Raw genomic sequence first — 26,532 nt, forward strand, 5'->3', positions numbered from 1 at the left:
TGACAGGAACCTAATATACCTGTCTCCTGAGGGCTCTGCTAGTACCTGACAAATACAAAGGTGGATGATCTCAGCCAACCATTGGACTGAGCACAGAGTCCCCAATGGAGGATCTAGAGAAAGAGACCCAAAGACCCATAGGAGGAGGAACAATATGAACCAACCAGTGCCCCCAGAGCTCCCAGGCACTAAGCCACCAACCACAGAGTACACATGGAGGGACCCATGGCTCCAGCTACATATGTAGCAGAGGATGGCCTTGTTGGACAGCAGTGGGAGGAGAGACCCTTGGTCCTGTGAAGGCTTGATGCCCCGGTATAGGGGAATGTCAGGATAGGGAAGCTGGAGTGGGTGGGTTGGTGAACAGGGGGAGGAGAGATGGAATAGGGGGTTTTCAGAGGGGAAACCAGGAAAGGGATAATATTTGAAATATAAGTAAAGAAAATATCTAATAAAAAACATTTTCAAAAATTTTGTTTCATTGATGCTCTCTCTTGCTCCTCCAACTATATATTTGGAAATATATATTTAAATATCCAGCTTGATCATAGACTGAAACCTCTATTTATTTTTTATATATCTGGTGCTTTTGATTTCATTTGTTTCATTCAATAAGCTTTACAGTTTAAGGGCCTTTTAGATGTATAGTTCTTAAGTAGTTGGGGATTTCTTCTCCCCTTCTCCTGTCCTTCTTTTTCTGTTTTAATGTCTAGCGTACTTGCTGTAACCAGAGCATATGCGTTTATGATTTTGATTCTTGAACTCACTGGAACTCGTTGCATTGTATTGCCAGTTTTAATAAATGCTTCATTAGTTCTTGAAAATAATATGACTTTTGTCATTATGGCAATTTGTCTATTTGGTAATTGTGTTTATTTTCTTGTTTCTTGTTGGCTTTCTTTGTGTTCTGTTAGTTATTGAGACAGTTATGAACCTCATGACTGAGCATTTATTTTCCCTTCAATTCCCATAACCTACATCAGAGGGCAGCCTTCAGGAGTGGCTTACCCTCTACCATAGTCAGGACAGTCGCACTGCTGCCACCAGGCTTGCCAGCAACCCCTTCACCTGCTAAGACCTCTCAGTGGCTCTGCATGCGATAGCTCCATGAACTTTCTCATGTGCAGATAGATTCTCAAAGTTATTTTGAGAGCAGTATTTGTTGTTGTCGTTGTTGTTTGTTTTTTTTTTTTTTTTATTAAATCCAGTCTGATAAGCTTTTTAAAGTTGAACTATTTACTGTTGCCCTAACCTTTGGCCCCCTAAGACTGTTCTTCAGGGTAGTGGCTAAGAAGGCTCAGAACCAAGGACACAGACTCTGGGAACCAGATGAAAAGCAGAAGCAGACTTGATTATTGCTGAATTGCGGAGAGCCTTCATACCCTCCACCCATGCCCCCTTGGTCCATCACTGCTAGCTCCACGTAGTTGGAACCATCTGATTGGTTGTTCTAGTCATGCTCTCTTCCGTCATTTATCTCCAGGCGTCAGGCAGGTTTCAGGGTCAGTAAATGTGGAAGCTACTCTTGCACATGTGTGGGCTACTGTTGGCCACCAGGCAGAACATTCTGACTCAGTCCTCCTACAGTTTACATAGAGTAGCTATGTTTGTATTTTATCTTATGTTTATGCCCTCTACGCCCCATTTGTTTCATTTTTATTATTATCTCTTTCTTTCCTTTTAGTTTAAAATTTTGTAGTTGAGTTTTCTTTGTCCCAGCTTGCTTTACTTCTATATTATCCTTCAATGATAACTCAAGAAAATACAATATGCATTCTTATTACTGCGCAGTAAATATATCATTATGACTTCTTTTCACTAGCATGAAAAACTGGAAACCCTTTATGTCTCTGGTTCTCTTCTGTCTTTTGTCTTATTCTTGACATAAACCTGATTCCACACAATGTTTAGACCCACAGGATATTATCAGCATTGTTGTGCAGCATGAGTGTTCATTTATATATCATACATATCCACAAAATATTCCATTTGATGCTATTTGTCAGTTCTGGTGCTGCTTGTTTCTGCCTGGGATCACTCTTCTAGATCATGTTTAGTGATTTCCTGCTGGTAAGGAACACTCTATTTTTATTTTTCTAAAAATGTCATTTTCTATGTGAAAAAATTTATCTTCTTAGATGGTAAAATCTCAGTATATTAAAATTCCTATACAAGATGCCATTTGATACTCATGTATATGGGTACAACATTTGAGTTTCATGTTGATCTTGGGGCTCTGTCAGTTCTGTGTAAGCCCCCCTAACACTGTCCTTTTTTTCTAATTGAAATAATAGAGTGTTTGGAAGAAAAATGTATTCATTCAAGAGTCTGTTCTCCCATTTGCTACTATGTGACCTTGAGCGAGTCACCTAGCTTCTCCCAGCCAATTTCCGTGTCTATGAGTTGAAAAAGAAATCTGATATTGGCTCAGTTTCATTGGGGAAGTTTGAGCTCCTGTTGTGTTGTGATAGGCATGAAAGTGCTTTGTAAGCAGCCAAAAAATCTTTAGTGTTATTAAACGGTTATTGGAACAGAAACATTTTCAGTGTACATATTCAGAATTCTCTAACTTGCATGAACTTCCATGAGAAACAACAGAACAAATTCTGTGTGTTTATTCATATATATTCTCCCCTTTCTAAGCACTGTGTTAAAAGTTACATAACATATAGCTTTTAAACAGTTCATCATAAACTCATGTTTTTCATCTTTTACGTAACCACTATGAAAAGGGAGTCTAGCTGTTACATAATTCACAATACCCATGAGATTTAAGAAAAAAGGCCCCCCCCCTTTTTTTAAATACTGGGCTCAGGGAAGACTTTAACTTTCATTTTCTGTATAATGTGGGAACATTCAGATCATGTTCCTGACAGCTCAAAGGGTACCACTTGGCATGGTTTATGCACCTCAGCATTGGGCTGCTCTCTGGTTTGATCTCCTGTTTCATGATCCCCAAGGAGAATTATACATTTTAATGTGAGTTCTGAGTAGTTTCTCTTCTGCTCTACTTGCAAATGGATTCTATTCAGAAAACTAATAAATAATGCCGGCTTCCCTTTCAGCATACACTGTACACAGCAGAGGGGAGGGCAGGCTAACAAATTAAAAATTCATTCTGCATACATAACTTTTAAAATCTACCTTAGGAAAGTAACATGTAACCTTGTTTTGTGTTCCTTTCATAAAAGCTCATTTTAAAATACCCAACTACATTAATCAGATTTTAGACTCTTCACTCAGAAACAGACATCTTGCTATTGGATTGTTTATTTTTTTCTTTGGAAAATGTAATATTCATATTTCTTTTTGATATTTCTTGGATTTGTGTGCTGTGTGCCTGCATGCATGTATGTGCATGCATGTGTGTTTACACATATAGTGTATATGTGTATGTCCTTGTCTGTTTGTCTGTCTGTTTTTCTTTTGGGTTCAGGTTTTTTGTTTGTTTGGGTTATTTTGTTTGTTTTATGTAAATACGTCATCTGTAAACAAACTCAAATAGATGTTGGTACATTGTGGCAAATGCCCTATTATCTCTGAGGCTTTTCATGATGGGCAAGTTTTAAATGGGATCTTTGTTCTTTACTTACATTTTTTGACTTTTGTCTGCAGGTCACTGGCATGCATTTTATATGAGATGTGTTGCATGGATCATGCGTTTGCTGGCTCCAGTTTCTTCTCTGTGATTTTGAAAATCGTTGAAGGCAACACACCTTCACTCCCTGCCGGATATCCACAAGAACTAAACAGCATCATGGAACGGTATGGAAGCAAATCTGAAGCATAAACCATTTGAAGTTCTGTTACTGTGTTTGCAAAGAACTTAGTTTTTTGTTCATTTGAAAAACTATTTTCTCTTTGAACATTACAGCATGTTGAACAAGAGTCCTTCACTGAGACCGTCAGCTGCAGAAATTTTAAAAGCCCCTTACGTGGAAGAGCAGCTTCAGGTATTGGCAATGAGAGTGGTGAGGGGGCGAACAGTCTGTGACCTTAGGCCACGCTGCAGGCTCAGAGGCGGTGGAGAGTCAGTCAGTGAGGGAGGAGAGCAGGTTTAATGGAGCTAAGAGGAATACCAGGGAAACCTGTTTGCAAAGGGGGCCACACAGACCCCGGCTCCCTGATGCCACCAGACATGGAAAGTCGAGGCTGTAATTTTCTACCTAAAACCATTATCTACCCACTGGCTCTGATGTTGACAGATTTTACTTTGAAATCCATCCCTTTAGGCCAAGAATGTACTGCTAATAATATGGAAATCTGGGATTTCCATTGGGCTGTTCTTACTCCCTCCTTGGTGACAAGGCTTCATCTTTCATTGGTTAGGTTATTGGTTAATTTCTTTGTTTTCCTTCACATTAGAGCACTTGGTGAGACAGAGGACCTGCCTCGGGCACAAGAAGCAAACTGTCTTCTCTAAGACTTTTTATCTTTTACGGGGTTCCCCAACTTTTGCTATTCTAACTCTTCAGGCACATTCCCTGGGTTATGAATAGCTCTAAGAGGAGCCTCCAGGTAGCCTACCTGGTAATGGGTGCCAGCTTTTCACCAGTAGGCCAAGATCTAAATCGGAAGGAAGCAAGGATACAGGTGAGGGTGCTCAGCCTCGATGCTCAGGGCTGACCCTGGGGAGAGTGAGAAGAGAGGAGCAGGTGTGGCCTTAGATTCTTCTGACCTTTGACTGCGAGAGTCAGCAGCCAAGGAAAAGTAGCAAAAATGAAAAGGATAACAAGAAGAAAGGAGACTAAGCTTTATAAACAAAAGAAAAAGGAACAAGGAGAGGGAGGGGCTGCGGTGGCCGCCATCTTAACACTGGGAAGGGTTAGTCAGGAAAACAGTTTAAAAGGAGGCCTGCAGATGGTGTCAGACCGGTGTGAATCACCATGCGGGCACCGAAAAGTGAGGCAGGGTCCTCTGGAAGGGCAGCCAGTGCTCTGAACTGCTGAGGCATCTCTCTACTTCTGCAGTCTTTCAAAATTAACACCAGTGAACCCTAATAGCAAAATATAAAGCCTTAAAGGCCAACTCCAACAAGGCCAAGATGAGCTAGAAGCAAGTGAGTTGTAGTTGCTCTAGCTCAGGGTTGGAGCCTGTGTATAAACATTTGGGATTCTATTCTTCATAGGTTTGGACATTATTTTTGATCGTAAAAATGACAGTGTGTTTTAAGTAAGTCCCTCTTCTGGTTGCTGAGGTCGGTATCACAGCCTTGGGTGTTGTACCTTCGCTAAGTGTCTCATTTGCCTCGTGCCTGTCTTGTCATGGCGAGGGTTGGCGTAGTCTATTAAAGGCTGAGAGGTGGGTACTCCTAGAGCTGAGGGAAGGCCTGGTGGTGGTGGGCAAAGGAAGGATTGAGGAGGGGGGCCAAGAGCAAGGCAGGCAGGAGCGACCCCTTCCCACACAACCTGCCATACAAAGTATTATTTAACCCTTCAAAGAGAGAAAAACAGCTGCTGTGAGCTTTATCTTCAAGTGTCCTGCTACAGTCTGCAAAGGGCTCAAACAGAAGAGGCATGTGTACCTTTGTGCCCTTTCACTGCTGAAAGGCATGTTTAAAGTCTGCATGGGGGCTGGAGAGATGGCTCAGCAGTTAAGAACACTGACTGCTCTTCCAAAGGTCCTGAGTTCAAATCCCAGCAACCATATGGTGGCTCACAACCATCTGTAATGACATCTGATGCCTCTTCCAGTGTGTCTGAAGACAGTGACAGTGTGCTCACTTACATAAAAATAAATAAATAAATAAATAAATAAATAAATAAATAAATAAATACTTAAAAAAAGAAAGTCTGTGTGGTTTTCCTTTATTTCAGCACCTGATGTGTAAATATCCAGAGATGACACTAGGAGACAAGAACTCAGTTTGTCAGAAGGAGGCCGGTCATACAGTTAATGCCATGTAAGTAATTGCTCTGGTTTTTAAAACCCCATCTCATGTAAATGATAAGTCTTTAAAAATCTATTAGTGCTAAGATGGCTTCATGGAGCATCCTAGATTTCACTTAAGTCTTGCCAAGAAATTAAGAAGCTTCAGTAATGTGGCCTGCCAAAGCTGTTTGCCTTGGGTGATAGTCGGCTGACATCCTGCCTCCCTAAACCACCGCACAGCTCCCAGGTCTGCGGGGTGGCATCAGAGTTGCCTGTGAGTGTATAGAGAATAACTCCTTTATCAGACATTTAGGAATGTTTATGCAAATGTGCCTTCCATTAGAAACCTAGATGATATCACATGGTGTTTGTTTAACTGACAGAGTCTCTATCTGCTGAAGGAAAGTATTGTAGGTTCCTGAGGCATTTGAAATAAATACATTTAAAAAAGCCAAATTCACTTTCTTCACATAGCATACATCCTCTCTTTCTCACACAGAGAGGGAGGGGGTGGAGGAGGAGGTGGAGGGAGAGGGAAAAGGAGAGGGAGATGGAGAGGAAGAAAGAAAGAGAAAGCATATATCTCCAAAAAAACCAAAATGATTTCTGGGCCTGACTTCTCTTTTTTCTCATTCAAAAATTTTTTTTCTTTAACTTGTGAAAGCACAGAATGGTAGGTGGCTTCAGATCATGGGTGCATACCTATGCAGACAATTGAGGTGCAGATACCAAGGACCCTGCTTCTTAAAGATTAAAGCTACAATTTTATTAATGGAACTCTATTTAATTTTCTAAGAACCCAAGGGCACTAGAGCTTCCTCCCCAGTGGTATGCAAGGCTGTGGTCTGGGAACAGGAGTCCCTGGGGGACTTTCAAGACCAAATCTCCAGGTACTGTCCTCTGACATACAGTCCTGTGTAGAAACTCTCCCCTGGCACATCCCATTACAGACACTCTTCCCCTGACACACACCCTGTGGGTTCTCCAGTGGATATTTGGTTTCCCAGCCTCACATTCAACCTAAGCAAATGGACACCTGAAAGAGATCCCTTGGGGTGACTTTATAGACATGTTTCTAATACACTTCTCGCATTGCTATCCATTCTTTCAAGAAAGTTTAAGTTTACTTTTTGTTTATTAACCACAGGTGTGAGAGTAGATGTTCCCCTGCTTTTGAGATAGGAGGTTAACTTTAGCTGCCACATGGCATCACAGTTGTGGGCCAGTTACAATCAATGCCATGCTGGTATTCCATTGCCTGGGAGGCCTTCCACACTGCAAACTGTTGATTTCAGTCAGTCCCTTTATTTTCAAGATCTGTGGCTATGTTTCAGGGAAGTCCATTAGGTCTCATAAAATAAGAGGGAGCATGTTACAGATAAGTTGTCCCTTCCTGGGGCTCTGTTCTGGGGGGTGTTCTAGAAGCCTGAGAGTGGCTGAGAGCAGTTTCTAATGGTGTTTCTGAAAGGAGAAGTTGAGAGTAACGAGCCGTCTGAGATACTTTTCCCAAAACAAGGATGGAAGGAGAGGTCACTGGGAACGTGGCCACCCGCCTTGCAATCCCTGTTTTGCATGAGGACCTTCTTTGACTGAACAAAGGGAGTTTCTTCAATCAGTGAAGGACAGCTCTGTGATGTGGGTGGTGGTGTTCTCTTTTATACGTACACAGAGATTTCATAGCCTCCAAAGAACCTGAAGAGTGTGATCTGGGAGTTAGGCTCTGAGCCCCTGGGTTGTTACTGACCTTCAAAGTTAACCACTGGACCATACTGCCATAAACTATCTCCTGGAGAAAGCTCAGGGTATAAGCCATTCAGGATAACACAGCTGTTATAATGCTGCCATTAGACAGTGTGCATAATTATCTCCTGACACTTACTGTAGCCCAGTCTTTACAGACAAGGAAACTGGAGTTCACTGTCTAGCACCCTTGGCTACAGAGAGAGTGGGTGGTGAAGGTGGGATTCACTGCCTTACCAAAGACCATGACCTTTTTACACATAGATTAGTTAATCCAGTGGCCTATTTACTCTCTGATCGCCAGGATCCGAATTTGTCTCACATTATCAAAACCAGCCATAGGCCATAAAATGAGCAGAAATTTGGAAAGTACACAATTTGCTTTTAAACAGAAATCCAATTTGAAGAATAATGCTGATTAACTCCAGTCCTTGTTGGCTCATTACCCACTCCGGAGTTTATTAGATTTTCCTGCCCCAAGATGCTGCTCTCTCTATAGAGCAATGATCCTTGTGTAAAATATTTGTTTAATTTTTTTTTCTGAGCATGAGTTTGGTAGGAGTTGCATGTTGTGGACTGTTCATTACTTATAGGCAGGGAAAGATTCACCTGCCGACTCTGCAAGCCTTGTCTGACGTGCAGAAAACGACTCCCAGAGAACGGATGTGCTTGAGGAAGCTGCAGGCAGCTGATGAGAGAGCCAGGAGGCTGAAGTAAGCTCCTTGCCTTGGGGTGCCCCACGCCCTGCACCCCAACAGTGCTGTCAAAGAACTTGTGCGAGGAAAGCAAAAGCCAAAACAAGAGTCCAAAGCACACATGATCACTTGTTAATCTCCCCAACCCCCAAATATGATGACTGAGCAATAGATTAGATGTCAGGTACTAATTATATCAGGCTTTCAGTTCCGTGTGAAGGCAGAGGTTGAGAGGTAGGGAGGTTGTGGGTGATGGCTGTATGGTCAGGCTCTATGAAACCCCATCCTGCTGCCACCTGACCCATCAGGAGACCAACAGAGCGCTTCAATACTTTCCTCTGTATTAGTTACTTTCCCACTGCTGTATTAGTTACTTTCCCATAAAGCACTCTGACAGCAGCAACTTATGGGATAAAGGGTGTATTTTGGTTCACTGTTTTGGAGTATAGTTCAACACAGCAGAGAAGTCATAGGCATGGGGTTGTTCAAGAATGGTTAATGAACATCTTTGGGTTCAGAGGCAGGTCATTTGTTTGCTGATCTGTGTGGCACAAATGTTCCTACCACATCAGTTTCAGGCTACCAGGTGATGGTACGGATTGTTCAGTTGGGAAAATGTATGTGTAGTCTGTTCTCAGGAGCCAAAGCATGCTGGTTCCTGTAAACCACTGACTGTGGGTCTAACTGGAGCTGTACATGCACTTGAATTTCTCAAGTCATGACATCTACTCATAGCTCCAAACCTTTGTCTAAGTGATGCAAATATCTCCAAGGTAGCACAATTCCTGTTATTTGGTTGAATATAAATGGAGAGTTAAATCTGAAAGGAATGTATTAAAAAGGCAAATGTAATACTTCCCATGCATATTAAAAATTATTATTCAGATTAAACCTATTTATAGGCAAAAGAATAGCATGAATATTCCATGTGATATAATATTATTCTTTCTATTTGGCCTTGATTTTATAAATTAATTGGATTAGAATTTTGATCATTGTTTCTAGGATTCAAGAGAGGCCATGTATTTTAGCTAATGTCATTGAGAAATGCCAACACTGTGCATAATCTCATTAATATGTAGTGTAAAAATGAAGCTTGTGGAAGTCAAAAGTAGACAGGCGGCTGATGGGGAGGGGCGGGCATGTTAGACCAAAGGAATCCCAAGTCCTGGAAGTCTGTCTGTCATACATTATGGTGGCCAATAGTATGGTGCCGAATAGTTGACAGTTGCTTCGTAGACCTCTTACCACTTCTCCTCAACCATAATGCCCACGCATTCCTCCACACATATTTCCATTGCCAGTCCTTATGGGCTTGATCATCATGAGGTAGAAGGAATCTCAGAGACACTGGGGTATAGCATCTTCATAGTCAGGATGCTCAGGGGTAAATGCTATCTTCTCCTGATATCCCAGGGGTTCCCAGACTTGACTACGGGCCATAACTTCCTTGTATGTTCTTTAAAAGAGAATCACGTAAGAAGTTAAAAGAGATATAATCATTTGTGGGGCTGTACCATGAAGGACAGACCTGATGATCTGGCTTCCTGCTAACCAGTCTCCTGTTAAAAACAGGCACCGTGCTTATTTATACTATAGATATGGTATAAGCAGTTTGTACTGATTTTTTATACATTTGTATCAACTTTACAGAAAGATTGCTGAAGAAAAAGATAAAGAAAATAACAAATGGATGCAAGAACTGAGATCCCAGGACTTTGGGTCCGTGAGCGCCGAGGTACTCCATGTAAGCCCCCCCTCGTTTCATGTTTAAGTGGGATATTTCCTTTTGGTCCTTTAGGTTCATCAGACTAAATGTGTAGGAAACGGGTAGAAAATAAAGCACCCAGACCGACCTGGCCCAACTTTAGGGAGGACTTTAAAAAGTAACCTGACAGTTGATGACAACTCCAGTTCAGAGCAGCTTGGATCTAGACGTGGACCAGTTGATTCAGCCCTCACACATCAAGTGGCCACCGTCTCCAGGACAACCGAAGATGACTAACTGACGGGCTGTGCACAGATGTGCACAGACGGATTTCCACTTCTATTCTTTGTGCCTTGCCTCTCCAGTCCATCAAGTCCTTTCGTCTCATTTTTATTCTTTAACCTCTTATTTCCCGTTTCTCATCCATATCATCACACACCGTGATAATAACTTGGCTCAAGCTGAGGGACCACAGATATCTTATAATGAACAAATGGAGTTTCAGGATTCCCCTCAACCCCCATTCAAGTCTTCTGTATTCAAAATCTCTGAGTGGTAAATACTATTTTCACTCATGGTTGAGACTATCTCTCTGGGCCTTGGTGGTAGGATCTGATACTAAGGTAGCCTGTGTGTGGGGTCATCTGGGGCAGTTGACATCAACAGCAACCTCATAGCTCTTCTGATGGAGTGGAAAAGCTTTAAGATGTTCACCCAGAGACTTCCATATCTGAGATGCTTTCCTTGAGCAGAAAGAACCAACTTTGAGACTGTTGAACAGCCTGAATCTCATTGCTATAAACTCTGTAGCTTAGCTTAGTCACCACAGGCCCCCAACCCCTGGGTCTGGCTGACGCGCCCAAGCAAATCTTTCTTTTTGACAAGTGAGGTCTGGGAACACTTGATTTCTGTCCCACTCTAGGCAAGAGTTTATTTTGAAGTTATCTATCTTCCTCAGTTATTTAGAGGATCAGATAGTCCAGAGTTGGATCACACAGACAATTTAGTCTTCTCTATTTAACTACAGGTTTTCTTATTGAACAGCAGAGGCCATAAAAGTGCTGGTGATACGTGCTCGATCTCACCCTGTGCGCCACCTTTCTGGTACCACAATAGCGCTCAATTCTACCCTGTGTCCCACCTTTCTGGTACCCCATTTTTCGTGAACCCATTTGTGGAATCTGTCACTGGTCTCAGAGACCTGGGAAATTTCCTGTTCATGGATACTGGCAAATAGAGAAATTTCTGTCTAAGAGGAGATGGGGTCAGCAACAGGACCAGGTCTCAACCAAAAGAAAGGTCTGGATGCCACCATAGCATTGAAGAAGCCATGCCTCAAGAAAACTGAGTGCCGAGCTTCAGGGCCCCAGACACCCCTAGGCACTGTAACTGTTGATGGCTTCTAGTAGTAGGTCTTTGCCCCTGAAACTGTCTACTTTGTCCATACAAGACTGAAAACCAGCCATTCCCAAAGATCTAGACAAGGAAACTGATGGGTTCATGGAGATTCTGTGTTAATTAATGCATGAAAACTACTGGCTCAATCATCAAGATAAACTGGAGTGCTTATTTCTGGAATGCTTTGAGATCTGAGAGATTTCTTTGCTAGGACTGGAGCTTGGGAACCAGATATGGTCTTTTTTTTTTTTTTTCCATGAAGCCTAAGTGACCTCTTCCCTCCATTTTCTCCTCCCCCACCCCTCTCCTCCTCTTCCCTTCCTCCCTCCCTCTCTCCCTCCCTCCCTCCCTCTCTCTTGCTCATCCTTCCTATGTGGCCCAGACTGGCCTTAAATTCATGAGCCTCCTGCATCAGCCTCTCAAGTGCCGAGATTACAGGGATGTGAAGTGACACCAAGCTCTGAGTTTATTTTGAAGTTATCACATGGCAAAGAAAAGTAAGATCTTACAAGTTAGGGACCAATAATCTACTTCATCTGTTTCATTTTCTCCTTTAACCCCTTAAGAGAATCATCTTTGTGTCTGATACAGTTATCACCAGCAGTAGGAACGTACTGTGACGTACGGAGATGCTGAACAACTACGAAAGCCAAGGCTTGTTTGCAACCTCTGCTAATTTGGGTGTTAGATTCTAATAACCCAAGACTGCACGGTAGGCAGAACCGCGGGAGATTTTGTTATCCATATGTTATCACACAGAACATGGAGCCAGAAAAAAACATCTTTATTTTGACCCAGCTCAAACAAAGGTTGCTTAGAGATCCTGTAATTCCTGGCCCCTGGTGACTTCCTGCATTAGTTACTTTTCTTGATGCTGAGACAGCTAGGCAATGACCGCCCCCCCCCCCTCTCTGTCTCCTTCCTAACTGCAGATGCAACATGACAACTTCTTTGCCATTATGGATGGTAATTTCAAATCATGAGTCCCCCAAAACTCACCCCAAAGCAAAACCCCTCCTTAAATTGCTTGTGTCAGGTGTGTTCTGTCTCAGCATCAAGAAAAGTAACTATTCCTTTTCCAGTTCAACCTTTCTGCAAACACTCTCAGATACACAAAACATGTTTCCATAGTGATCCTAAATCTAGTCAAAGGGACAAGTAAGATTGGCCAGCAATCACACTTCTCTCTAAGCAAGTGTGTGTGTGTGTATGTGTGTAAGACCTGGGCTTATCAGATTTCTGATAGGCTCCCTTTGATTCTGATATTGATGACCAAGGATTACATCTCATTATCCAAGGGCAGAAAGTGGGGCTCCTGAACATGACCATCCCCTCTAGAAGAAGGAACTGAAAAAGACAACAAAGAGTAGATCTCTTATCTCTTTAGAGGGGGAAAAATTCATTTAATGGGAGTAGAAGAAAAGGAGGTGCAACCTGAGGGTGGCTTTCTTGTTCACCCCAGGAGAATCTTGGGGTGACAGACAAGCAGGCAGGGAAGAGGCAGGTTGAATCATACTCACAGACACAAGAGGGAGATGGGTTTAATGATATTCACAGAACAATGCAAGAAGCTAAACACTTTGCAGAGGCCTGAAGGGTTTTCATCATCTCAGGGAAAGGCATTGTAGAACTGAAGAAGATGAAATAAAATATGACAGAGGCTGAATTAATCAGATGCAAGAAGCTGAAGGAAGATGTAATAAAGGGAAAATGCAGCTGTCTTTGACTGCATCTCCTCGCCCTGTCTTCACATTCTGATGACTGTATTTCCTCGCACTGTCTTCTCCACATTCTGATGGCTTCATTTCTTCCCCATCTCACTGAGGCTCTGCCCTCAGTTCCTTTTTCCTTTCTCTCATGCCTGGCTGCAGCAAACTCCCGTGTGGTTCATTGTGGGGAGTCTCTGTGGCAGGTGTGGGGATGTTTGTGTCTGTGGATGCATCCACAGACCAGAGGTGAGCAGTGGGGTCCTTCTCAGTTCCTCTCTCCCTTGTTCTGGGAAGTAATGTCTCACTGAACTGAGAGCTCATTGATTACGCTAATGCAGCTGGCCAGCAAGCCCTAGGGATTTTCCTATCTTCCCCCTCTCCAGCTTCGGGATTAACATCTGTCTTTTAAGATGCTGGGAATCTAAGTGCAGGTCCTCACGCTCACATAGCAAGCACTTTACCAACTGAGCCCTGCCTCCAGAACCCTCTGAATATTTCAGAAGCAGCTGGAGGGGGAGAGTTTTGGGAGTGAATGGGTCCAGTATGCCATATGTTATGAAAATTCTCTGAGGCATTTAGAAGAGTGGCTTGATTTGTTTTCAGACTTTAACTGACAATGTCTTTATTTTGGCAGGCGTTTTCTGCTTGGCTGAATTTGGGTTTTAAAGCCTTGAAGCACAGTTGAGAGTGGAATCATGTTTGACTCCATTTCTTAAGAGGAGAGTAGTTTAAAAAAACCTACAATTTGCAAAGCAAGCCCTGGCCTCCTTTTCTCCAATGGCATCTCCAGTCATACATGTGCTAAGTCTGGGCTTCTGGAGAAGTACCTAGCAGACCAGAAGTCCATATGTGTGCTGGGAGCAGGGTCACAGAGTAGATCAGTGATCCTCATCCTGAGAGAGGCAGAGAGAGCAATTGTGTCCTCTTCAAAGAGAATCCCAGCAAGTCAGGCAATTGAGTGCTTATTTTCAAATGCCTTTTAAAGTGCATCCAGTGATAATAGTCTGCCATCTCCCTGCTCTTTGGGTCCTCCGTGTGCTATCAGTGAGTGAGCCTTTGCAAGCTGGACCCAGCTGGACCTCCAGTGGGGAAAGCAGACTTGTTAACTGTACTTCATGAGTGCATTCTCACAAATGCCTTGTTTTATGGGTGGGGGGGCATGGCTTCATTTGATTTGAATTAATATTACTATGCACTTTCCTTGTAATGTATTTCTTAATAAAAGGCTTTCCATAAAAGACACTTATCAGAGAAAATAGGACAATTCAGTATTAGATTTAGTTTGTGAGCACACACATAATAATAATAATAATAATAATAATAATAATAATAATAATAATAATAATAATAGGCAAATGATGTATTGAAATTCCTATTAATATGTTTAATGTATTTTGGCACTTTACCATTCATTCATTCATTCATTCACTTAGTTTTGGTTTTGTTTTGTTGAGGTAGAATCTCATATTGTACAGGCTCTCTTCAAACACACCATTTAGTCCAGGATTGTTTAATGCCCCTGCCTCCACTTTCTGTGGTATTTTGTATGGGAACGCACCCACAATCTCATATATTTGAATGGTTAGTCACTGTAGAGTGGAACAGTTCAGGAAAGATTAGAAGGATTAGGAGGTGTGGCCTTGTTGGAGCAGGAGTGATCTTATTGGAGGAACTTTGTCACTGGGCTTTGACTTTTCAAGAGTCCAGGTCAGGCCAAGTCTCAGTCTCAGTCTCCCTCTCTCGCTCTCCCTCTTTCCCTCCCCCTCCTTCTTGCAAATCCCTCAGCTACTGCTCCATTGCCACTCCTGTCTGCTTCCTGCCAATCCCTCTAAAACTGTAAGCAAGCCCCTGCATTCCTTCTAAAATAAGACTTGCCTTGGTCATGGTTTCTCTTCACAGTAATAGAACGGTAATTAATCCAACTTCCCTGGCTGAAATTGTAGGCATGTGTCACCATAGCTATGCAGTTTATACAGTGCTGGGGACTGAACATATGACTTCTTTCATGCCAGGGAAACAGTCTACCAACTAAGACACATTTCCAACCTTACCTTTTATATTTTTGAAGCCGAATTACTTCATCATTTCTTAGGTATTTGTGTTTTAGAAATTTGAAATTTTTAAACTTGTCTTAAATCCAGACAAGACTTTGAAGTCATTCAACTCAAGACGTTTAGTGTTGAAATGAGCCTGAGCGGGGCTGGGATGAGGCTAAGCTAGGTGAGAAGCTGTGGGCACACCCTGGAGAGAGATGCTTGCTTCCAACTGCTGTGCCCTTGACTTGACTCCTTGGGTATCCTGATTGGCTCACCTAACTGTGGCTAGAAGCTGATTCCTACAGAGGTTAAATGCTTTGCCCAAGGTTACTTTCCTGTTCAAGACCATTTCTCTTATCCCAAGTTACCACCTCGAAGTTTGAAAATGCTGTCAAGCTTAGGAGAGAAGAGCGCTGATTCTTTTGTGGCAGGGCCACTGTCTCCTGGCAGCCCTCATGAGTTGTTGATTCCCTTCCCCCAAGGAATTAGATGAACAGACTTCGCAGAGCCTGCCTGAGCCTCAGTCCCTTCCGCGCCTGGACCTCGATGAACTAGAGCCGAGTTTAGAGGGCACCATTGCTGACCTTGGACATTACGGTATGTGTCTGCGTCACCTCTCAGCAGGCTGCTTGCCTGCTCTCTGAATGAAGCCCTTGATGTATGTGTGTCTACCGGCCATCGCTGCTCAGGGCTGGGCTGTGATGCAAAGGGCCTTTGTCCTCTCTGTCTCCATTGCAAGAGTAAAGATGAGTCTGAACCTCACATGTGTTGAGAGATGTCTTCTGAGTACGATAAACAGTATGATAAACAGTATTGCCCTTGCTGAGTAAGAGTTCCCCAAAGCTCTACTCCTCTCTTTCATGATTGGCTCCCCTGTCCCTCGGGTACATTTAAAGTGAAAACACAAACCAGACTTTGCTAGATTCACAATCCAGATGTGCAGACATCATTGTCAGAGAGTAAGAGTGTTCAGAGTTGTCACCCAGCTGGAGGTGCCACATGTCACCTATGGAGGAAGTCCATGGCCACCCAGGCTTTCTGTGTCTTTGCTGCTACCTTATCCATGAAACAGGAATAATGATTTCTCTTGCCAAAGAAAACAAAATTGGGCATGGAAGTTCTCTTAGTTTAGTGCCCACATAGAAAGAGCTGAAGAAAGAAGCAGTCTCTGCACTGGCAGGGACGCTTGTGAATGCAGGAGTCTTCTTGGTCTTGTTTGCCTGTGTTCCTAGCGCCCAGACTAACACACCAGGTATCTTAAAAATACTCAGTAATTATTTCTTGAATAAATGAATGTATTAATTAATGAATAGATGAAGAAGTGAATGAATGATATATTAGTGATATATTAGTTTAGACCCTTAAGAAACAAATGCTAAGGCAAGACTAAAATGCATGACAGGTTTTTTTTGTTGTTGTTGTTTGGTTGGTTTTTTTTTTTACTACTTGCATGAATTGAAAAAGCTAAGAGAAGCTAGGAGAGCCGGCAGACCACCATCCAAATCTTGCTGCACAGAAGAGGGGCCACAGTGGGAATGTGTTCTACTCAGGAAGTTCCCAGGTCACCTGCTGGGGGCTGGCACGCTGCCTCTACCCCCACCCCCCATGCTGCTGGATTTTAGCAACACTTGCCTGTAGGGGTGATTGCCTCTGGGAGAAGCCCTCATGGGTAGTAGGTCCTGGAGGCGCTGCCTGTAAACCGTGTTCACTAATTGAACATTAAGGAAGGGAAACTTGGCTTGTGTCTTCATCTTAGCCCGGCCCTCGAGGTCTTCCTGAACTAATAGAGCATGGCTCTCCTCCTTCAGCCAAATGGAGAGGAGCACCTGAAGCTCCCTAAGCTGCCCATTGCTGAGTTCAGTGTGAGGCTGGAGGCCGTCTTACAGCACAATGGTGGTGACAAGGTCATGTTGCGGTCAGACGGATTTCCCCTCATTTCTTTTGACTCTATTATTGTTTCCATTTGAGGAGAAGTGGGGGCAATCAACTGTTCCAGGGTTTTGTTCCTGGAGCAGGAAGCTGGGAAAGTTGGGTCTTGCATAGCAACTGCTTTAGGTAAAGCTAGGCTGGAGGGCATAGATCCGCATGAGAGCCATTCCTAGGAAAAGGAGCCCAGAACAGGGTGATAAACTGTCTGAGATAGAGAATGGGAGTCTGTTCCCCAGCTTCAAAGAGGAAAAGGTATCATTAAATGTGTTTCTCAGAAGAGAAACCAGACACGAAAGCATTTGCTCAAGGATCACCCAACTTCTTTCTAGAGTAACCTCTCCCCAGTCTCTCCCAGGCTGTGATACATTTACAAAACTTAGTCAAGTGTGGTGGGTGAAGGCAGCCTTCTAAGGCAGGGCCTTTGCTGTGGCCTCTGCTAAGGCTAAGCTACTCCAAACACAGTGGGGTTGAGGAGCTAACTCATTCCTCAGCTGCCTCTGACCACAGAACCTCAGCCACAGGAGAGGGGCGCTCCTGCCTCCCTTCCCTCCCAAGTTGGTTTGTTTCACTGTGGTGAACAAGATGCTGATTATCAGTCAGTTGCAGATAGGCAACCCCACTCCCCCACGCTCCTCCTCCACGCTTAGTCTCTACCATAAACTATAGAATTCAAACTAGAACAAGCACAGAGTAGTGTAAACGATTCACATACTTTATAAAATACTGTGACCATTTCCCTTATTTTTTTGTAAATTTGTATTTTTAGAATTATTTTCTCTCAAACATTAACTTGAAAACAGAAACTTCGATATATGTAATGTTTGGGGTTGATAGCCCATTAGAGGGGTAAGTAAGCAACTGGGATTATTGGCAAACATTTCTGGGTAACAGTAAAATTCTGAAGTAGGGCACTTTAGGTTGTTGATGAGCCTTAGAGTGGGCACTCAGTGTTCTTCGACTTCTGTTGTTTAATTCAACGCCATGCTTGCAGCAGCACCTGGAAGAACTGTTATTTATTACTGTCTGGCATGTACATAGAAATTATGCAGTCACATGTTTAAAGCTCCTACCCCAATCATTTAATCCGTTTTTGATAATGAACTAGAAAATTCCTCTGGGAAGTGAGGAGTTAGCTGTGGAGGAGGAAGACAGGGTAAAATATTAGTTATATTTGATATGCATTTATTTGGATAGAGCTGATTTAATCTAGCTAGTCATGGATTACCATCATAATCAAATGAGAAATGAATATTAAGGACTTCATTCCTACTTAATTCCTCATGTGTGGTACTCACGATTTCTTGAACATTCGTTTGTTTTTTTGTTTTTGTTTTTTTGTTTTGTTTTTTTGTTTTTTTTTTTTTTACATTTTGAGATTACAATTATATTTCTCTCTATTCTTTCTTCCCTCTAAATCTTCACACACATACACACACACACACCTCACCCCCTTGTTCTCTTTCAAACTCATGGCCTCTTTTTCTTTAATAGTTTTTACATAAGTGTGTGTATGTGTGTGTGTGTGTGTGTGTGTGTGCGTGCGCGTGCACGCGTGCACCATGAAGAACTGTATTAAAGGATCACAGCATTAGGAAGGTTGAGAACCGCTTCCTTAAGCCAACCTTTGAGATATGGAGGCTGCCCCTCTGTAATCTAAGCAAATGCAGCCCATTCATCTCCTTTGCAATCCCAAGGACTCCTCAGCAAGTCCCAAGCCTTCTCTCTGGCCTCATGGGGTTCTATTCTTTGTGGGAAATCTTCCTGCCCTTTCTTCTTCTGAGAGGCCTCCATTGGATATCAAATGTTCCCATAGGCTCCTGTATTTGGATACTTGGTCTCTAGCTAGTAGCTGGTAGTACTGTGTTGGAAGGTTGTGGAGCCCATGGGGGTCGAAGCTTGCTGGATAAAGTGTGCCACTGGGGACAGGCAGGTCATGGGGTTCTATGAAAAGCCCAGCTTCAATTCTCACTCATTGCTCTGTGACTGAAGATGCAATGTGACCAGCCATTTCCGGTCCCTGCTGCTATCCCTTCCCTGCCATGGATTCTTTCAAATAACTTTAAATGAATTTTAGATGCTCCCCAAAGAACCTTTTATGGTAATAAAAGCATATTCTTTGACAGAAACCCACCAACCTTTATACTTGAAATGAGTGCGCATTGTTGCCAATAAGCTATATCTCAGTAAGATTAATGGGACAAAAGGACTTGCACAGAAAAACAGAGGAAGAGAGAAATCACCGTGTTAATTCTAGTGTCTGCGGAGTTATGCTCTCATCCACAAGGAAGGTCCTCAGAGTTGAGGTCTTAGGAGGAAAATGGCTACTTAGACAGGAGGTGGAGATCCCTTGGTGTTTCTGCCTTTAGTCTCTGCTGTTGGGGGCGGGGGGATTATATTGGAGTTATAGTCAATCCTGTAGGCAGATACAGAAGGATCTAGTGCCCGCTAGCAGCCCAGGCATGTTGGATGGTTTTAAGTCACCCTGACACAAGCTAAAGTTACCTGAGAGGAGGGAGCTTCAGTTTGAGAAAATGCCTCCAGAAGATTCGGCCTGAAGGGCATTTCTTATTTAGCAATTAATGGAGGGCAGCCCAGTACATTTTGGGTAGTGCCATCCCTGGGCTGGTGGTGCTGGAATCATTAAGAAAGCTGGTTGACTCTGCTGTTTTAAGACATATATAAGATCTGAAGGATTCATAAAGATGTAGAGACAGATTGTGTAATGACTTTTCCACATCTGAGTCTACACTGCCCTAGTGTGTTAAAAATTAAAATATACTTCAATTCATAATTAAGCCTGAAAATGTGAGTTGACTTCCTGGACTAAAAACAACTATTGGGAATTATTTAGTAACAATGGCTCATCCTTTTAGTTTCTAAGAGATCCAGTGATGACCTAAATTTTCCTTAGTTTACAAATACAGTAATAGCAATTCAGATAATGCCTTTAATGTGGGACATTTGGGTTGAGCCCCAAGACTCACACTAAAGTGGGACCTAAACCTCCACACTCTGTACACACTGGTAATGGCTGCTTTAGTTTTACACCAACAGAGTGAGTTAGAATAACAGTATGAGAATACTTGTGGAACTTGGTTACTTAAAGAAAAATGCCTGGACTTCCACAGACACCTAAAAGCTATGGACTTTTAAGCTGTATTCAGGACTGGAGATTATTTTTGCAACCTAATATGTGAAAATTTTCTGGGAAATTTCTGGTGTAAACTAAGTATTGAAAACTTTTCAGACCTATGTAGAAATTGTGATATATCTAGTTCTATCTCTAACTAAATTAATATTACATTAATGCTACAAATACTAAAATATCTTTGTAGGCCATTGGTAGGCATTTTATGAAGTAGTATTAGCAAGAAAAACAAGAACATGTTAACTTTAGTTTACCCACTTAGTAATATCAAACACAGAAAGGCCCACTTCAGCCTGATGACACAGTACTCAAGCTGTTAATAGTAGCTGCTTGACAGTAAGTGAATGCTGTCTAAATGTTAGCACATTAAAAAAAATACCCTGCCATCCAACAATTAGCTATCCATGATTTACTTTTTAAAAGAGAAATGACTACCCCTGTATCCTTTTGAGTTTATAAGGGGAAAATGTATTTTTATCCAACATCTCAAATAGATTTTTAAATGGATGATGTTAGCTTTAAAAACATGCTATAATAATGTACTTGATTGCACCACACACTTTGTACAAAGAAAAACAAGCAAGAAACTTAGAGAAAGAGAGAAGCTTCCTTGGTGTGATTGTGCAGTAAGTTGTGCTCTGGAACATGGAGGTAAAGTATGGCATTGTATATGCTTTCTGTGGAAATAAAACTGCTGGTGAGAGAAAGAGAGGGGGGGGGAGAAAGAAAGAAAGAAAGAAAGAAAGGAAGAAAGAAGGAAAGGGAGAAAGAAATAAGGAAAGAAAGGAGGAAAGAAAAAAGAAACAGGGAAAGAGAAAAAAGAAAGGAAAGAAGGAAGAAAAAAGAAAGACAGACAGAAAGAAAAGAAAGAAAAGAGAGAAACAAAAAAACAAAAGAAACAAAGCCAGGCTGAGGAAGCCCCGAGGAGCAAGCCAGGCAGTAGCAGCACCCTTCCATGTCTGTGCTGCAGCTCCTGCTCCAGGACCCTGCCCTGTCTGCCTTCCTGTCCTGAGTTCCTCCAATGATGAACAGTGATATAGAATATATAGGGTTAATCCCGACAATCCCTTTCCTCCACATGTTGTGTTTGGTCATAGTTCTTGATCACAGCAATAGAAACCCTAACTAAGACACGAGGCATAAGAGAGAGGGGGGTTGGGTGGAGGGGAAGATAGCCCAGTCCAGGGTGTGGTGGGGCAGGCCTGTAATCTCAGCAGACACGTGTGCATAGGGATGAGGAGTTGAAAAGTCAGTCTGGAGTATGCATGGAGTCTGAGGGTAGACTGTGCTACATGAGACCCTGTTTCTAAAAGTTAAAAAGAGAAAAGAATAGTAAAAAGAAAGACAAGATTGCAAACCGTGCCCTATAGAGAAGCCAGTGAGATCCTGGCTCAGAAAAGAACAGCAAGTGTTACTTAGACAGTCCCAGGTCCTCATCGTTATTCCAGAGCTTTCTCTCCTCAAGCGTGACTAAGGAACATTGATGGTAGCTTTATTAATATTTATCCCCCATTTCATTGAATTATGTGTATGTTTTATTACAGCGTTTCTTCCTACTGTAATAATTGATTCCCAGAAATAAAGGCCCCTGCAGTCATTCACTGAATCTAATATTGAACTTTTAAAAACATGCGGATTCTCCACCCTGGAGCATATTTAATAACTTAAGAGTGTTTCTTCTGCATAATCAGTCTCTAACCAAAATTTTAGAATTATATCTACTTTGAAAAGTTAGAGTCGGTACAGACTGACACTTCCCTAGCCAGCCACTTTGATGTGTTATGCTAAGAAAGAGACACAGAAATTAGGACATTAGAGTCCCAGAATATAAGCATTCATAGGAAAGCAGCACCTGTGAATCTCTGAGTAAGTTTCTCAGCTGAGAAGGCTGTGATCTTCCCCTTAGCAAAATAAGAGTAAACGTCATTAAACTAAGGGCCAGACTGCTAGAAAAGAGAAGAGAACACACTTAGTTACCTTGCCTGGCCCCTCACTGCTCAAATCTGGAATGAACCAGTTAAACAGAAAATTAAACCACCTCCATCGCAGCTTTTAGGTTGGGCAGAGCTTATGTTGGATGGGAAGGTCGCATGCGACATTCCTTCCAGTGGTTGTGCAGACCGCGCAGCATTCTCCTGCAGTGAAGGCATTCATTCCCCGCTGCAGAGTCCACAGCTGTGCCCTGGGTTCAGTACTTCCTACCTGGAAAATACATCATGGTGCCCTCCAGTTCCTGGGTTACTGTGGAACTCAGAAAAGAGACTTGTGCTTGGGTTGTGATTTTCCTGTTTGCCAGCACTCTGGTTTTGAATAAGACAGTTATTCTGATTGTAGGAGGAACAGTGTGACCACCCCTGCATAAATGCTGGGGGTCACGCAGCAACGGCATCTCCTGCCGGAGGACCTAATTGAGGACTGCCTGAGAGACCAAGGATTGCTGATGGCAGCCAATGCCAGCCAATCAGGAACTGCTGTTTAGAAGAGATGCTTCCTTAGGACCATTGGGGCGCAGTGCGGGTAGAGGGTATCAAGCGTACAGCAGCGTTCATTTGAGCTTGCTGCAGCGTTTGTCACCTGCTCCTGGAGTCTGCTGGTGATTCTACACCACCTCACCTCTAACCGGGAAGGGCAAGTAGGTTCAGGCAACATCTGATGTAGTTTTTTGTTTTGTTTTTACAATTGCCATGGAATTGGTAATGCCAACCTCATAAGTGCTGTGAGCTTTTAATGAGAGGGGATGCAGTAACGGGCATGGACAGCGCCTGGCAGGGGTGACTAGGGCTGCTTTCACTCCTCTTGATGCCTGCTGGACTCCAACCTATCCTTTAATCCTGGCTCAAAGGCATCCTTGCTTTAGCCTGTCCTGATACCTACAACTCGGACTCCTCGACTGCTTTCCGAGATTGTGTTCTCCTTAGAACTTGCTTTTCTCTGCTGCTTCAGAGTACCACGAATCTGTACCTGAGTCATGCCCTAACTTGAGTTCCAACGCTGAGATAGCTTTACTAATAAACCTTTTGAAAATCACTTCTTAGAGATGTAAATTTAATTATGTTTTATTAATGTTTTGTATTAAATTTTCTTTGTTTTTGTGTATGACACTTGTACACAATGAAACGGCATCATATCTACTCCCACGCCCCTTCGTCTCCTTTAAGTCTAATTAGTACTTCAATATGTGTATGAGCTCAGGCCATCCACTAGAGCACGTGAGACACTGGTGGACACATATTTATATAAAGTGCCATCAATTGCCAGTTGCTCCCCAGTAAGGGATGGGGGGCCCTGAATAAGAGTTGGTATGCATCCATTTTTCACGATGAACAGTCAATAAATGGTATGGATAAACATGGACTGTCTCTTTCACGTCTGTTTTGAGAACAGCGGTGGAGAACCACAATAAGTCTCCTGTAGAAGGCCTCTGAGCTCCCAGGCTGCTAAGCTGAGGACCATCACAACTGAGTTAAGCAGGAGTTCCCCATTTCCCCTGCCCCAGGCTAGTTGCTGACCTCAGCCTGTGCCCCGCCCCACTCCTCTCTCAGCTCCTCAGACTGCCCTGGATGTCCTTGAGTTTGGGAGCACAGGGTCCTGCCTCCTTGCAGGTCCATGGACCCTCAATACTCCTCTCTGCTGCACCCCAGCAGCAACTGGGTGTCCAGGAGTCAGGGGACCCCAGCTTCGGCCTCCCCCATCTCCCCGAGTGGCGTCTTGGCACTTCCTGCTTCCCTAAAGCCCAGTACACAAGGCAGCAGTGCAGGGAGACAGAGTCAAGCACTCCCTGAGTATCACCTCCCCAGCGGCTGAACACAGACCCACAAAAAACAAAACAAAAAACAAAAGCAAAAACAAAAACAAAAACAAAAAACAAAATAAAACTTGTCATGGAAACTGACAAGGAAAGCAAGTCTCATGTGGATCCTCCCTCGAGGAAGCAGTTCTCCAGAGATCCACTTCAGATTCAGAGATCCACAGGTCTGTATAGCTGTGAGGTAAATAGCTTTGTATTATTCTGTAAGTCAATAAGACTAACATGTATAGAAACTAATATAATATAGCTGTACTAGAATATAGCTGCTCCATCCAAAGAGCCAGGGCACCACCATATTTATTTGTATTCCCTCCCACCTCTGTGTGTGTGTGTGTGTATGTCTGTGTGTGTGTGTGTGTATTTTGCTTTGTTTTTAGGTTGGATGTTAATTTACATGATTCCATTAGGCATTCAAAAAACTTTGCCTTTTAACTCCTATAAAGTGATTTGTTTTACGAAATGAATTGAGGGCCCGCCATACCACATAGTGATTGTTGGAGGTAGGAGTGCTTCCTTTATTGATCACCTGTCAAGCTCATGGTTTTTGGAAGTAAAACATAACAGTTTTTACAAAAGGAAAAATAAAGATTTTACAAAAGGGAAACAAAACATTTTGGCAGGGCACCACGGGAGGAGCATCTAACGAGTTTGTCACATAGAACTGACACCACTTCCCACCAACTTCTCCTATTTCTTAACCAAAATAACTCTCAGAACATAAAAGTTGGAAGCCTTCAAAAGGATCCAAAATAATTGTCAAGTGTTATAGGAGCAGTCTATGTGTGAACACATTCATGAACTCAGTTATTCTAAAGTCTGTCAGGTTTTCCTCTGTGAGCTACAGGGAAGTATGTCTGTGAGGTTGCCCGCCTCCATAGCTCAGCCATGGCCCGATCCTTGAGCTTGCGAGTTTCAACCTTCAGAACCCCATCTTGTTCTAGGTATTGGGATCTGCATGTAGCAGTGGGCTCAGCTCGGCCAGCGCTGTAGCAGCCTTCGTCGTTCCTTCCCGCTAACCCCATTTGGCTCATCTAATATTTCTTTCTCCCATCTGGTTCCTTTAAACTTTTAGTGAAGGTTATTACTATTAAAGATTGGCCAGCAAAGCAAATATTTCAGATGAGTTTAAGATGCCTACAATCTTGATTTACGTTTCTCTGCCTGGATGTCTGGGGTTGCAGAGATCAAAATGGTTTTCCCTTTTTTGTATTCAGAATAAATTTTCTCCTGTTTAGGAAAAAGGAGCAAAGCTACCACCCCCACCCCCACACCCCCGCCCCGTGCCAGCCGCATCCAACACGATCTGTTTTTCTTGTTCCAAATAGCATCGAATCCGCACCCTCTGCCCTCAAGCTCCCCACGGTGTCATTTTCAGATATAATTTGACAACTTATACAAGCAGTTGCTTATGAACATATGGTCTTTAGCTGTGTATTTAGCATCCTTTTATTTCCGAGATTACAGTTTGGGGAAAAGAGCACCCTTTGTGTGTTCACAGCACTTTGAATGAGAAAATTTAGAGGCATCCTTGATGGGACTGAACATGGCTTTTAAGTGCTTTATTTGGCTGGGAGTGGTGGCACTCAGTGGAAATCTCAGCATGTTAGGGGTGGGAGCAGGAGGATTGGGAGTTCAAGGCCAGGCTAAGATACATAGTGAGACACTGGAATGGAAGGAGGGACGGAGAGATGGAGGGACAGAGGAAGGGAGAGAAGAAGGGGAGGGAGGCCCCATTAATTCTGTATCCAGTGAGGAGAATAAGCCATTATCCTGAGCGCTGGCATGTTTATGTGTCACATTCTCCTCTGTCCCTGAACCTTATTAGCCCTTGAAGCTGCCCTGATGCCACTGTGGGCTTCACACTCCTGCAGCCACTGTGTTCTAAGTTCAAACTCCCATTAGCCAGCCACCATGGTAAAATCCTGTCTCCCACTATATCAGAGCTATCTGATGATTTTCATGCTGGCAGGATCTGTTGGTTTTGATTCTCGGGGGTGGTGCTCCCGAGCAGGGCTTAGAGACAGGAGCCTGGCATGGCACTTCAGCTGACGACTGTCAGCGAGGCCTTTGTTGCTCATGTGTCACCTCTGGAAGAGCTTTGCTGGCGTCCTGAGAGCTTGTTAGAAAGGAGGATCAGAAGATGCATTTAAAACAAATCCAGTGAATTGTGTTCATATTAAAGGCTTTGGAAAGCACAAAGCTGGACTCTAAGCCCTGCTATGGCTTCTGCCTTGTTCCTCATACCCCCTTCCCAATGACTAGTTTTGTGATGATTCCTGCTTAGTATTTACTGAGTACAAAGATAAATCTGGGTGCTACAGGAGTACTACTTTTTGTTATAAATGATATGTCAGCATGCCTTTCTTGTGAGGATTAATTTGTTGAGACAAGCATTTAGACAAGTTGGCAGAACATGTGTGCTCAGTATTCTCCTTAAATATATTTCTCTTTTTTCTTGAGGAAGATCATCGCCTGATTTATAGATGTCTA

At 43.0% G+C, this 26,532-nt stretch overlaps 1 protein-coding gene across 1 annotated transcript in view; it reads left to right on the forward strand.

The window, feature by feature from the left end:
• Nek11 (NIMA related kinase 11) overlaps nucleotides 1-26,532 on the forward strand; it is a 246,892-nt gene that overhangs the window by 92,650 nt on the left and 127,710 nt on the right. Inside the window, exons 7-12 of the mRNA XM_052187461.1 lie at nucleotides 3,616-3,765; nucleotides 3,875-3,953; nucleotides 5,817-5,902; nucleotides 8,205-8,324; nucleotides 9,960-10,053; nucleotides 15,640-15,754. Of these exons, the coding sequence (XP_052043421.1) occupies nucleotides 3,616-3,765; nucleotides 3,875-3,953; nucleotides 5,817-5,902; nucleotides 8,205-8,324; nucleotides 9,960-10,053; nucleotides 15,640-15,754 (644 nt within the window). The remainder of the gene's footprint in view (nucleotides 1-3,615; nucleotides 3,766-3,874; nucleotides 3,954-5,816; nucleotides 5,903-8,204; nucleotides 8,325-9,959; nucleotides 10,054-15,639; nucleotides 15,755-26,532) is intronic.

This window comes from Apodemus sylvaticus, chromosome 7 (genome assembly GCF_947179515.1).
Source record: "Apodemus sylvaticus chromosome 7, mApoSyl1.1, whole genome shotgun sequence".
Classification (NCBI taxonomy): Eukaryota; Metazoa; Chordata; class Mammalia; order Rodentia; family Muridae; genus Apodemus; species Apodemus sylvaticus.